The following is a 14,995-nucleotide window of genomic DNA, read 5'->3' on the forward strand; positions in this document are numbered from 1 at the left end:
AAATTTTTAAGCAGAATAGTGAGGCAATAGCTGTCACCTCTTCAGACCTCGCCAAACGCCAAGCACTATGTCCAGTATTTTATTTATAAAACCTCTAATACTTACTACAAACCTGCACCTGCAGCTTTTACCCCAATTCTACAGATGAAGAAACTGAGATCACACAAAGTTGAGATTCACACCCAAATCTGCCTGACTTCAAATACAGCTTGAATCTGTCAATTCTAAGAGGTTGGGTTTCAATCGATAGAAGACACACATTTTTCCTTTGCTTTTGACAGTCAGACCTCATTAGTGTGTACCCGCTGATCTGGCATCTGGGATAATTTACAGTTGGGCCACATTTGTACTCTTTTGAAACAACAAGTATGTTAAACAACTAAATGGTATAAATGAGTTGTGGAGAGGAATACTTTGAACTATTACACTCAGGAAACACGGTGCATTCTGGGCAATCAATAGCAGCCAGAACAATTTCTTGTGCATTGTCTAACCTCAACAAATGTGGAAGGCATAAACTCCAGGAGCACTCTACCTCCCAACAGCAGTGTGTTAATTACAAATAATATTTAGTAATTCACTGCACCAGCTCCGCAAGGGCTGCCCACCAGGGAACTCCATATTGGTTTTGCATATGTTCAAGAAGCTGTTACATACTTAAATATGAATATACTGCCAGTTCTTTAAAAAATTAAATTACGTAAATCACAATTTCACAAAGTCATACTGGTCTTTCCTCTATACCATTCCCAGGAATGAGAAATGACCCTGTCTTAACCATTCAGCACTCAAGAGGGTGACAATAAGTGCAGAAGGAATAAAAATGTTACCTATTCCAGTAGTTTCATTGCCCATTTTCCTTCCTGCCCTCTCCCTCTTCTGGCAAGGGTGCCAGCACAGGGTTATGCATGTTTGGGAGCTGGTTCATTTGATTTGCAGAAGTGGCGACTTTATTGGCCCCCAACTGCTTGGCATTATCAAATGCCACTTGAGCAAAGAGCTGTGCTTTGTAATTCATCTCTGGCAGCTTGGCCTTCAGGTTTATCTTGAGGAATAAAAACTTGGCAAAGTAAAGGGAATGTGTATCAACACAGGATAGAGCTGGAGAGGGTCTGCTTATCGCTTATTTTCCTTTTGCAGCCAAGGCACTTTATCCATTTAAGGTAGGGGTTTTTTTGTTTTGTTTTGTTGTTTTCTTTTGCTGCTTTGGCCTGGTCTGCAAAGGTAGTCAGCCCTAGTCTTAGGTTTTTGTGCTATTCACTGTTCCTTTCACTCTGAGCTTGAGAAATCCATCTTTCTGTGTGTCTCATGGAAACCCCTAGGCATGCACGAGCCACTTTCTTCCAGTGCTCTATTCTAAGGTCTCATCCTATGTTTCCTGGAACCTCTATCCTCTCACTGTAGGACTTCGGATATCAAGGGGACTAATACCAAGCATGAGTGCCCCAAATGTGGAATGTGCGTGGGTGTACATGTGTGTACCTGCCTATGCATGTAGTATATGTCTCTCTCTGTGTGAGTGTAGGGTCTGAGGTTCCACTGAGGATGAGGGGACATGTTTATGTTTCTAGATAACCTCTCCGTATCCACACTGCATGCATATTTATGGAATAGAGTGGAGCTGAGGGATGGGGTAGGGTGGGGTAAAGCAGTATTTCCTACGAAGCCATGTCTTCCCATAGACACAGAATTTCTGATGACAAAACTCCCATGGGAATGGTACATCCCACTGCTGGAAGTCTGTCCTCCTTTGGGAAAAGAATTGTTGCCTTTACTGCCCGTCTGAATTCTGCATAAAGAACTTTAAGAATTCTGAGTGTGCTGGAAAGCTACTTTAGTCTTTGCTTCTCATATAGAGAAATGTGCTACCAGATATCTCAAAAGTAATTAACAGTTATTTCTTATTTAATATAAGTCAAGATATCATTTTAATTAGACTTTAAACGTGAAGTGTTACAGCTCAAACCTTAAGTCTAACACAAAGTACATTGGTGCATTTCCTGTTGCCAACATGATGGTCTCAGAACACTTTCTTCTCTTCTCTTATCTGACTCTCTTTGTTCACAAAGGTTACCCCCAACTCCCTTGGACAGCCTCCTGATATGCCTCTACCTATTCATCCCTCAAGATTCAGCTCATAAACCTTTTCCAGAAACCAGAATCTCTTTTCATCCTGATTATCCCCACACTTATTCTCTGTTCTTTAATTTGTCTCTCATACAGATGGTACCTGTATCTTGGCTGTCAACAACTGTGGGATCTTCCTATGGGACTCAATCTTCCCGTAAACATCTCTAGTACTCCTTATACTCTTTATCATATATTAATTCCAATTTTGTCATCCCCTGTGACCTCTCACATTATGGTCTCCTACTCTAACACAACCTTCAGATTGTCATTCACTCTACCAAGCTACTCTTTAAAATTAATAATAGTAAAGTAACTTTATACAAAGAACCCTGTTTTTTTTTGTTTGTTTGAAACAGGGTCTCTCCCTGGCACCTAAGCTGGAGAGCAGTGGTGTGACCACAGCTCACTGCAGCCACGACCTCCTGGGCTCAAGTGATCCTCCCACCTGAGCCTTCCAAGTAGCTGGGACAACAGTTGCACACCACCATGCCCAGTTAATTTTTGGGGTTTTGTTTGTTTGTTTTGTTTTGTTTTGGGTAGAGATAGGGTTTTATCACATTGCCCAGGCTGGTCTCAAACTCCTGGGCTCAAGCAAGCCACCTGCCCCGGCCTCCCAAAGTGCTGGGATTACAGGTGTGAGCCACCGCGCCAGCCCCTGTCTTTGTTCCTACTGAAATAGGCAGTGAGCGTTCTGCATTAGAAGGTGCGACACCCAAGCCTCTGGTAACCGTGACCGGGGAGAAGATGCGAGGAGGAGAAACGGGGAGTGACTACTAATGGTTGTGGAGCTTCTGTACTGGATGATGAAAATGGCCTAAAATTGTGGTGGTGGCCACACAGCTCTATGAACATACTAGAAACCATTGGATTTTACATTTTAAGTGGATAAATTGTACGATATGTGAATTATATTTTACTAAAGCTGTTTTGGAGGAAAGATATCACAATAATGGCAACCCAAATGTATTGATTATTAAATTTCAGGTACCAGAGGTTGAACATCCCTAATCTAAAAATCCAAAATGCTCCAAAACTTAGAATGTTTTAGCACTGACATGATGCCATAAGTGAAACATTCTACACCTAATCATATGTGATGGGTCACAGGCAAAACACAATCAAAACTCTAAAGAAAAGAAAAATATTTAAGGTGATGAATAATCTCAAGTACACTAATATGTTATTTACTAATTATATAAATTACATTATTATATATACCCTGAAAATGTGTGCCTATTATGTACCAATAAAACATAAAAAATAAATTTCTAGAATACAAAATCTTTCACGCACAAAATTATTAAACATATTATTTAAAATTAACTTCAGGCTATGTGATAAGGTGTGTATGGAACATAAATGAATCCTGTGTGTATACTTGGGTCCCAGTTCCAATATATCTCATTATATATATGTGAATATTCCAAAATCCAAAAATATCTAAAATCTGAAACCCTATTGGTCCCAAGCATTTCAGATAAGGTATCCTCAACCTGTACATGAAAGGCTTTGCAAACAGGAACTTGTGAATATCTGCATGCATTAGAGTTCATATTATCGTCATTTACAGATGAGAAAACTGAAGTTCAGATGTGGCTAATCACTTGCCTAAGGTCATCCCCCTGGAGAATCTTAGATCTGGACTCCGAGTCAGTCTGTCTAAATACAGAGTCTATCTACACCCTTAGGCCTGTGGCTATACTGCCTCTTCGAACTTCTCCTTTTATCCTAGAGAAATACCGCCTGAGAGAAATATCGCATCAGAATGTTCTACTCAAATAAATTGTATTTTATTCAGTCATTAGTACATTTACTCTAGTCATTCAGTAAATATTTTCTGAGCATCTACTAAGTATCATACGATCTTCTAGGCACTTGCAGATATAATACGTAGAATATCTCAACAACTACATTTTTTGAGAGTTAGAATGTGCTAGGTGCTGGGAATTTCTCCCGTGTTTTTTAGGTTTACTTTCTGGATGGTTCTGTCCTGTTCTTAAGGGAATCAGGAATCTTCTTATAGACATCTCTAGTACTCCTTATACTCTTTATCATAAATTAATTCAAAGGAACTCATGTATTTGTGTAAGAAAACCCTTTGTAAGCTCCATGCAGAGGCTAAGTTGGGAAGACTCCTGTGCAGGTGTTTTTGCTTATTTCTGCCTTGAATGCTGACTAAAAGATGAATACTACCACCCTCTCAGTCTCAGATTTAAATTACAAATCCTAAGTGCCAAAATTTGAAAAAAAAAAAAATTAAAAAGATGAAACAACAACTGTGGCAAGAAAGAGAACATAGTCATGGCCACAATTTCTTTGGGCTTTGTGGATGGGATATTTTTCTCTTCTCAAGAGAGGATAGCAGGAAGGAGAGACATGAGGCCAGGGGTGCCTTCACAATCAGGGAAACCATTGGCCAAGAAAAACCTAAATGTTCTTTCCTTCTCTGTTGCCCCAACCCAAGAGCACTCTCCTCCTCAAACAGCACTCTCCTCCTCAAGAGACAGTAGCCTGAAATAATAGTACATTCTTTTATTTTATTATTATTATTATTACTATTATTATTATTTTTTTTTTGAGGAGGAGTCTCGCTCTGTCGCCCAGGCTGGCACCATCTCGGCTCACTGGAACCTCCACCTCAAGGGTTCAAGTGATTCTCCTGCCTCAGCCTCCCAAGTAGCTGGGACTTCACCACACTCAGCTAATTTCTGTATCTTTAGTAGAGACAGGGTTTTGCCATGTTGACTAGGCTGGTCTCACACTCTTAGCCTCTGGTGATCCTTCTGCCTCCGCCTCCTAAAGTGCTGGGATTACAGGCGTGAGCCACTGCACCTGGCCAATAGTACATTCAATATCCTGTAATAAATGTATCTTCAATAGGAGAGCATTTTTCTTTCCTACCTCCTAACCTAGATTGTAAGAGGCAGTCTTTCTCCAAGAAATCAAGGTGTATGCTATATTATCATAACCGTTGAGTTTTCTCTTTTAAAGAGAGGATACAGAAGACACTGTGTGTAACAGAACATGCCCTGGTCACTGGCTGTCCTTCATGACACCCACCAGGGCTCACTCATGTATGCACACATTCTTGTGTATTCTGAATTTGTCAGCCAAGTGGCTTCACTCCCAACACAACCCTTTGCACTCAGCTGGGGTGAACTGTCATTATCTATTAAGCCAAAGTGCTCTTCATCATCATTAATTAATATTCCCTTCCCAAAGGAGAGAAGGTGTCATCCAAACCTGTCAGGCTCCCTCTCATCATCCACACTACACAAATACATCAGGCATCACTCTTCTCAGATACACTCAGCACATTTCTTTTGCTCTGGCCACCACCAGACATGCAGTCTTCTGTTCCCCAACCCACACGATGCCACTGGAACATTCATTCTATTCAGGTGTGATGGAGTTTTAGGACACTTGTTTCCAGGCTTTTCTTACACAAATACATCCACCCGACAAGACTGCGAGCCATGTGTCAATATGGCCTGAACTTAGCTGTAACTCAGCACTTGGTACTAAAGGCGCTGCGTAGATAGGTCTCAGGCAATCAAACTTCTGATTCTCTTTACATTGACTTTCATCATTTTCTTCTTCCAGTCTTCTGTTTTCAACTGGTATGCAAAGTCTAACTCTATTTACCCTGCCCTTCTATGTTCTTCAGTCTTAATGCTCGTATCACAACCAAATACGAGCCCAGATGCGGATCCTTCAGGGAAAACATGACAGTCTATAGTTGAGAGTTTGCATACTCTAAGGTTTAGGTCCTAACTCTGCCACTTACCATCTTTGGGGGCTTGCAAAAGTTGCTGTATTCTCTCTGCCTGCATTTACTTATATTTGAAGTGAAAGTGACAACAGTTCCTACATCATAAAGTTAATGTATGCATTGAATGAGATCGTTACGGAAGGTTTTATACACCATGCCTGGCACAAAGTGGCCCAAAATATTAGACATTATTAATATCAACAAAATCCATTTCTAGTATTTTTGCTCTGAGGCCAACTTTCTTGTCTCCTATTTCTTGGCTCTCTTGAATGGAGTCCAATTCACACTGATGGAAAATTCTGGTATTTCAATAACTAAACCATATAAGGCTGTACCCCCAACACTTTGTCTCTAGCATTTCTCTCTCTCATTCCATATACACACATAGTTCTAGGGTAGAGAACACAGAATCTGTATCCAGGTTCCAACGTATGTGCAAACAAAATGCTTAATTTTAACAAGCACAGTGCTTCCTTCTGCATTTTTTACAAAGACCCATCAGCAGTGCACATCCGTGACGCACAGACCCATCTACATGTTTATACATTATACAGTTCACCTCTGCTAAAATAGCCAGAAGAGCTCACAAATGCAGGAATAGCACATAATTGGCATGCAAAAGCAAACAAAGAACAAAGGCCATCCTCCTCAGTCACCCCAAATGTGAGCAGGCATGCACTCCATGTATGCTGTCTCTGTAACCCCCACCTCATGTGTTGCTCATCCTTGCTCCTTAGTAATTCATTTATGGATTTTCTTACTTCTCATTTATCTCTAAGCTCTCATCATTCATTACAATTCTACTGGGAAATTCATGCTGGATGGCTTTCAGCTTCCTGCTAGCCAGAACAATCAGATTTAAGGGAACATTTGTGCCAGGCTCCGTGTCAGCCAATATTCTTTCTATCTAGGTAATCAGCAGATACGGCACTGCCGTTCTGATCACATCAATTTCAATTCAAGTTGCCGTGAACTGTCAGGCTAATAAAACAAAGACTCCTCTCTCCCAGCCCCAGGATGCAGAGCACCTTTACACAATACAGTCATACCACTGCCCAAAATGATGATAATAAGAGCCAGCAGTTTCCCTACAGATAGTCAACTGCAAAAGAGGCACAAAGGGGAAGCACAAGATTAACAAAGCCATGTTTGGCATGTCCAGAGGTCGCCTTGTTTCCTCTTTTCATTCCATACCTGTTACTGATGTTTGAATTCAGAAAACTAGTCATGAAAAGAGTTGCAAATAACAAGACATTGCAAAGTCATTCCTGTCTAAACTTGTCATTTTTTCGTCATCAAGGGACCAATTAAAATGGTTTTTATTTCTGGCAGGAAACAAAATTTATCCAGAGAATCAATTCCATATTGACTCAAAAAGAGGGAAGAGGATAATCAGGAAGGGGAAGATGGAACCTGAAAGTCAGAACATGTTTTTGGGAGATCAAGGATAGAATGAGGGCCAGGCAAGAAAACTGGGTGATTAAGCTTGGGCAGTTGCTTTGACTTCATGCCAGTGAATGCGCAGAGCATGCTCAGTGTTGAGTCAAGGCAAGAAAATGCATGACATTTCAACAAAACACACTTCAAGTTAAAATGTTTATAGTCTATTGTTTATAGTCTATTTACCAATGAAAAAGAAATGTGGTAATTTACACTTGTTTATAAGAAGACAACTACTGTAATCCCAGCACTTTGGGAGGCCAAGGCAGGCGGATCACAAGGTCAGGAGTTTGAGACCAGCCTGGCCAATATGGTGAAACCCTGTCTCTACTAAAAATACAAAAATTAGCTGGGCATGGTGGTGGGAGTCCCAGCTACTCAGGAGGCTGAGGCAGGAGAATAGCTTGAACCCAGGAGGCAGAGGTTGCAGTGAGCCGAGATCGTGTCACTGTACTCCAGCCTGGGTGACAAAGCGAGACTCCATATCAAAAGAAAAGAAAAAAAAAGACAACTACTTGATATGAAGAATGTCATATGGCTGCACTAATTGCAATATGGGAAGATGTAGGAATCTGAAATAATAAAAATGTTTTGGGCATTTAAATAATGTGGGTAGATGTTAAGGCTATGAGAGTAGAACACTGCAGTGGTGCTTGAACACACTGGAACATAATATTAATGATGCTATCTATAATTTGTTGAGCATTATTGTATTTTAAGCACTGTGCTCCGTGCTTTGAAAGGATTAATTCATTTAATCCTCAGAAAAATCACATCTAGTAGGTATCATATTTATCTCCATATTTTAAGCAAGGAAACTGTGGCTCAGAAGTTACTGGATTTGTCTCAAGAATACATACAAGTGGCATTGCTAGGATTTAAGCTTAGGCAACCTAAATCCAAAATCTGTACTCTAAATTAAATTTTATTCAACATGAAGTTGAAACTAAATCATCACAATATGTAAATTTCTTCTAGAATACAGTTTGAGGTTGTCATACATGATACTGTATTTATCTGAAACATGGGCAGAAGAAGAAGTGGAAAAACTTGTGAAAGTATGAAAAAGTTTGCAGTAGAATTTTCTAAACATATACATATAAACTAGACCCTATGCTAGTCTGCCATAATTTCTATTACAAATACCTGGGCTCTAACTTTGGCATACAGTTTACTAATATGCTTTTATACATACATAAAAGTTTAGATACTAGAAAAAAATCACTAAGAACCTCTGAAGGAGGAGGAAGATAGAACACATTGAAAGGGATTACAATGACAGGTTAAAATTTCTTAAGTGAAGTTAGTTTCTTTCATACTAGATATATCCTTACTTCTTAGACAAGCAACCTCTTGACTCACTGTGCTTATTCTTGACTAAATAATAGTGTCATTATGACTGTACATATCTGAATCCATTTTAGATTTTTTTTTCAGATAGAATATAGGTATATTGTTGCACTTCCCAAATTCTGAATGTTTTCAAATGGCTTATTATAACCTATTATAAATCTTTCGTAGTGCATGATAAGACTGACGAATGGATAAAATCCATCCCAAGGCAGCAGTTTTCTTTCTAGCTAACTGTGCCTTCAATGGCAATTAAAGCATTGGTATTTATCATGAAAGCTAACCAATCCAACATACATGATTTTCTTTTGAATCTTAGCCATCTTGAGAAACAAAGAGTCTGCTAAGCTCTGTTCTTGTTGTAGTAGCTGTTTATTTTATTTTTCTGGATTTAGGAGACAGACACCTGCTAATGTTATCTCACTCTCTGGCCCTGTGAGAAAAAGGCCATTAGCCAAGGGAGCTTATTTAACCAGAAAGGTCTTCAAGTCCAAATGAAGCATCTTCTGACTGGATGCAGGAGACCTGATCCCCTTCATTCTTTCTTCTGAGAGACAAGGGAGTACCATCCACCATCCCTTTACTCATGGCCCGGCCCTGTCTGCCTTTCAAAACTATGTCCAAACATTGCATGCAGGCCACTCTCGTCACACCCTGTAATTGGCTGCCTCCCCAGACATTCCGCAAGTCCGCTAAGCCTTCATGTCCTGTGGAGTTTGTCAAAAAAGAAACTCTCCCAGAATCCCTCCCAGAGATGTTCTGTGGATTGCAAATTAACTTATAAAAATGTTCTGCAAATCTCTCCATTTCCCAAGAGAAATGAGGCCACATAAGGAACTGTATTAAAATGACCAGGAAAAGAGTCCATGCGGGGCTTCCATCAGCTAGCTGGGCATTGCTGTGGCTTAGGACCACATATGCCTCGTGACATACCTCATAGAGGTCGATCATGATGTTGCCCTCAGGGCCTCTGCTGCTCTGGACATTCTCCAAGGCCAGGGTGAAGTAGACACCACGTGTGTCTGAGATGTAGAGGTTGTACGTGTCATTCTGGTTCCATTCTTGGACCGCTGCGAACACCTGATTCTCATCGGTGCTGATAACATGCATGTCCTGTGAAAAGACACAAGGTCGTGAAGAGGGAAGAAGAGTTTTACACGTTAACCTGGCAGGCATCCAAAGAGTGTGGCATCAAATGAGGAATACCAGAATGAGCACTTTAATAGAACGTAGCTTCCTTTTGCATATATGAGAAATAATAATTAGTTAAGCATTAATCATATATTTCCTTTGTCACTTGTGGGGTTAGGCAATAAGGTCATTAAAAAATAGGATGGAGGGGTGTTTGATAGATCAGTTTTAAATGCCTCATTACATAATTTGAAAAATACTTTCTTAAATATGTATGATTTGGAGAATCAAGCATCCTGATATTTTTGCCAAGCACAAATATGATACTTGCTCAGAAGGCATATATGGGGCAGACATGAGGAAAAGCTGGAGGGGCAGAGAGAAAATAGACAAACGCTGCATCTCTCAGCGTGGCTCATGGACCAGCAGCAAGGACATCACCTGTAAGCTTGTTAAACACACAGAACCTTGGGCCTCACCTGGTGAATGGAAATCTGCATTTTAGTAAGATTGCTAAATAATTACCATGCATATTAAAGTTTGAAAAGCACTGCCCTAAGGTTCAGCAACCCCCAGCCAGTCTCCTCTACCCTCAGCCCTAAGAAAATATTCACCAGAGAAACCCAAAGTACTAATCCTCATGTTAATGTGTTCAAAGACTTAGCTGCTTATCAAAACCTAAACTGAGAGGTTCTGCAGGAATCCTCCAGTGAAAAAGGGCAAAAGATAGTCTGCATAACTGACGATGTTTTCAGACCCTGATGGTCCTGGGAGACAGAATTAAAGCAAAGGTAGCATGGAGGCAGTGAGCAAATGCCCCCGGGGTGGGAATTTCAAATTCTTTTTCCCCCATTTGTAACTCTAGAGAAGAACAATGGAAGCTACCACAGTCTGAAGCTTGCTGACTCAGACCAAAGCCTGCTTTCTTCTTTAGGGGATGTCTGTTAATATGTTCTTGGCTGCATTTTACCCTTTGCCCAAGAGAGTAGACATAAAACAACTTCCAAAAACCAAAAATTAAAGCTAAGTAACCAAAACAAAACAAACAAAAACAAAGACTGCATATAACCACAAAGGTAGAAGAACAATGTAGAACAATTCTTGTTTTTGGCATTGCTTAGTACTCTAATCTCTCCAGATGCACCACACTCTATTTTTGAAAAGCTTTAGGAGATCTGGCAATCTTCCTGTTAACAATTCCAGTGCGGGGAAATTCTACCTAACTACTAACCTAAATTTCTCATTGTCATATATGCTCATGTTCTCCATCAAGCAGCATTTCAGCTCTGACTCTGCTCTAGACGTGTAGGCACAAGACTCCCTCTCCTCTTTACCCTTTATCACAGTAAACTCGATTCCAGAGGGAGAAGTCCATATCCAAAGGGCTTTATATTCCTCACCTCTACTCAGGCTCAATATGACACACCCGAGTTTGGTAACATTTTTGTAGAAAGAACCCCAACTGGAGAGGCCAAAAAATGAATCCTGCCCATTAATTTAATGTGTGCTTCTATCCATTGAATGTCTATTTACATTTCTCCTGGTAATTACTGCTCTCTCTAGGTATCTGCAGGGGGATTGGTTCCACGACTGTCCTCAGATACCAAAATCCACAGAAGTTGAAATTCCTTATATAAAGTGGTATAAGATTTGCATGTAATCTATGCACATCCTCCTGTACACTTTAAATCATCTCTGGATTACTTACAATACCTAATACGATGTAAAGGCTATGTAAATAGTTGCATCATTTATTTAATTCGTATTACTTTTTATTGTATATTTTAAAATATTTTCAATCTGATGCAGAACCTGAGGAGACACAGGTCCAACTGCACGGATTGATGTGTTTTGAAAAACAGCCGCATTCCTCTCAGATATATTTCTATATTTCATCTAAACTTTTTTCTGCTTTCTTCTACCAGCAGCACAACAAATGAGCTTTTGGAACTGGCATTCAGAATATTCCATTTCTCGGCAACAGCAACTGAATAGGTGATGGGCAGGTGACCCACATAAAGTCAATATGACATGTTTCTAGAATGATTGCGGAGTCATTAGGGAGAGACAAAATTAGTCTCTCACTATTGGTTTGTAAGCAGTAAGAATAAAAGAGAAAAGTCCACATCTGCTGGAGACATATCTTGGAGGTAAAGGATGAAACCAATCCTTATGAAAACAGGGTCAGAGGATGGAGAGAGAGGGCCCAATCCTGTGACATTTTTTGGTCCCTAAATGTGGACATTTAAGCAGCTGATCCCACTGCCAGACTTTTCAGTTAAAGAAGACAGTCTAGCAAAGTGACTGAAGAATGGACTTTCGAGTAAAACTACTTGAGTTCAGATCTTGGCTGTATATCTTAGCCACATGAACTTGGACACTCTGTATCTCATAATTTCAACCTGCAAAATAGAGACAAGGATAGTAGGTTCCCCATAGAGTGGCGAGGATGAAATCCATTAATAAGTGTTAAGCACTTCTAATAGTGTCTGGCACTTAGCATATGCTCTAGGTATGTTAGCTACTCTCAGTTAAGTGAGCCCTTACATCCCTTTTGTTGATTAATCCAGGTTCATTTGGCCTTTCTGTTTACTGCAAATACTCAAGTCCTAACTACATACACGAGAAGAAGTGGTTCACCCAAGTGTCTTTGTTGTTGTTTAAAATAAAATTTAAAATTCTTTGAACCGGGAGAAGCTACATCCAAGTGTTTGGTTTCTTTCTAACGGAGAGACTTGTCTGTGGAAATTAGCTCCAGAGCTGTTCCTGCATTGATGACCAAACCTTCCATGGCTCTCCATCCTATAGGGCAAAGACCTAAATCCTTACCTTGACATTGAGAAGCATCAAACAACTGTTCCCAATTCATCTTCCCTTCCTTGTCAGTAAGATGCAGCATAATCCCTGAAGCCAAGTTAAAATATTTAAACAATAACCTGACCGCATAGCTAATTCCCACTTCTGTGATTTACAGTGAATTTCTGCACTGGTGAACCTCTGAGTTTCTCACAATAGATATTTGATTAAATAATCCTACACTGGAAGAGTAAAGTGCATCACCTGTACCGGTCACTTCTCCCAAGCTTTTATTTTGTAGATTTGGAAAGGAAAACACAGATGCATCAAATATTGTGGTCTAGGTCACTTAGAGAACTAATCACACAATGATAACAGATTAAAATGACCATCTCTAGATATGGGCTGAGTTCCAATCCTTCCTTTGTTTCATATAATTATGTTGAACAGCCATTTTCAAATGATATTGGTCTTAAATATTTTAATTGAAAAGTTTAAAATATTTATATACCATCTTTTTTCTCCTTCCCTAAACCCTGTTTCTATTGGGAAAAATGTGCTTTTTCTCCCAATGTGGCACTTTATGTTGAATGCTTTAACCAAATCACAGAATTTGAGAGCAACTGTGATCTTACAGATTTTGTATTGAAGCATTTCTAAAGTCTGTTCCGTAGGACAACAATGTTGTAGGCCGGGCGCGGTGGCTCAAGCCTGTAATCCCAGCACTTTGGGAGGCCAAGACGGGTGGATCACAAGGTCAGAAGATCGAGACCATCCTGGCTAACACGGTGAAACCCCGTCTCTACTAAAACAATACAAAAAACTAGCCGGGCGAGGTGGCGAGCGCCTGTAGTCCCAGCTACTCGGGAGGCTGAGGCAGGAGAATGGCGTAAACCCGGGAGGCGGAGCTTGCAGTGAGCACAGATCCGGCCACCGCACTCCAGCCTGGGTGACAGAGCGAGACTCCGTCTCAAAAAAAAAAAAAAACAATGTTAGGATTTTAGAAGACTTGAAAATTTTCAAGTTTCAAGTTTGGAAAACTTGAAAAATGTTTTACCACTTTAAAACGGTAAAACATTTTAATTAACGGTGAATTAAAGAGCTTTCTTGCTCATTGGACATTCTAAACCTTCAACATACCAGCGAGCTACTGTTACTCTCTAGGCAAGAAACACAGAATGGAGTTTCTTTCTTTTTTCAGACATATTTGACCACACCGCCAAATTCTCAGGAAGGATTACTAAGGACATTTTATTCTAAGTAACACACATGAGAAAATATTGTTGTGAATCTAAGCTCCTTATTTAAAAAAAAAAAAAAAAATGAAGAAAAGAGGCATTGACAAACCAGCCCAAGGTTTCAAAGCAAGTTAGTGACAGATCTGGGTCCCTAATCCAGGTCTCCTGCTGCAAATAAAGCAGCCTTCACATCACCTGCATCTTGGTCCACATAGATCTTCCACCATGGAGACAACTAGATCCATACTAATAATAATATTACCTTGCTTTTATAGAGTATCTGTCCTCCAAAATGCTCAAAGCACTTTCATATGTATTGCCTCATTTATCTCACTTGAGTAGCTCAGAATGGGTTCCGAGCAAGTTAAGGAAGACTGTCACTACATTTGCCTGTCTGGAGGGCCACGTGCTCTTAACGGCAACGGCAATATTAAAATCTCCCTACCGCTTATCATTCTTTACTATTATATTATTAAACATTTTTTTGAGCACAGCTCAGGGTGACTATGATCTTTCAGGAGCTGATACAATGGTAGTGGGTGATTAAAGAAAATTGAGCATAAAAGTGCTGGTTTGTCTCGATTCCTTTGGTCGGCATGAAGTGTTGTTCATTTCCAGTTGCACCAGCCCTGACTCTGACAGAAGGCCATGAAATACATGCACCTTTGTCGCAGACCACTCCACCCAAGCTGGGGTTTCTTTTCGAAGGTATAATGGGATTATAATAAAGAATCTCATTGCCTTAAATAATAAACACCCACCTGGATCAAATAATACATTCGTTTGCTGTACTAGCCCCTATTTTTTCTGGTAACAAGCTAAATTAATCACTGCATTCTACCCTCAGAACCCAGATGAGACTGAGTAATGGAACATGATCTTCTGGGAGAATAGGAGGAAGAAGACAGACGTAAATTCGGGTTCAAAGTAAAACGTTTTCCTTCCATATTGGCTAGATGCCACTGGGGGCAACTGTCAGCAATGATCTGTGAGATGGCTATGAACAAGCAATGCAAAGCATCTGTTTCCCCACCCTCCAGCAATGACTCTACAAACGTTTCTTCGATTTTAAAGTATGATTTCTGGGGCTCCTTAAGTCAATGGGATTTTCTTCTTAATGCCCCTGACAGTATATGGA

At 40.1% G+C, this 14,995-nt stretch overlaps 1 protein-coding gene across 4 annotated transcripts in view; it reads right to left on the reverse strand.

The window, feature by feature from the left end:
* SORCS1 (sortilin related VPS10 domain containing receptor 1) overlaps positions 1 to 14,995 on the reverse strand; it is a 595,404-nt gene that overhangs the window by 123,396 nt on the left and 457,013 nt on the right. For all 4 annotated transcript variants that reach the window (XM_050804902.1, XM_050804901.1, XM_050804903.1 and 1 more), the window contains exon 9: positions 9,626 to 9,805. In XM_050804902.1, coding sequence (XP_050660859.1) covers positions 9,626 to 9,805 — 180 coding nt within the window. The remainder of the gene's footprint in view (positions 1 to 9,625; positions 9,806 to 14,995) is intronic.

Source organism: Macaca thibetana, chromosome 9 (assembly GCF_024542745.1).
Source record: "Macaca thibetana thibetana isolate TM-01 chromosome 9, ASM2454274v1, whole genome shotgun sequence".
Lineage (NCBI taxonomy): Eukaryota > Metazoa > Chordata > Mammalia > Primates > Cercopithecidae > Macaca > Macaca thibetana.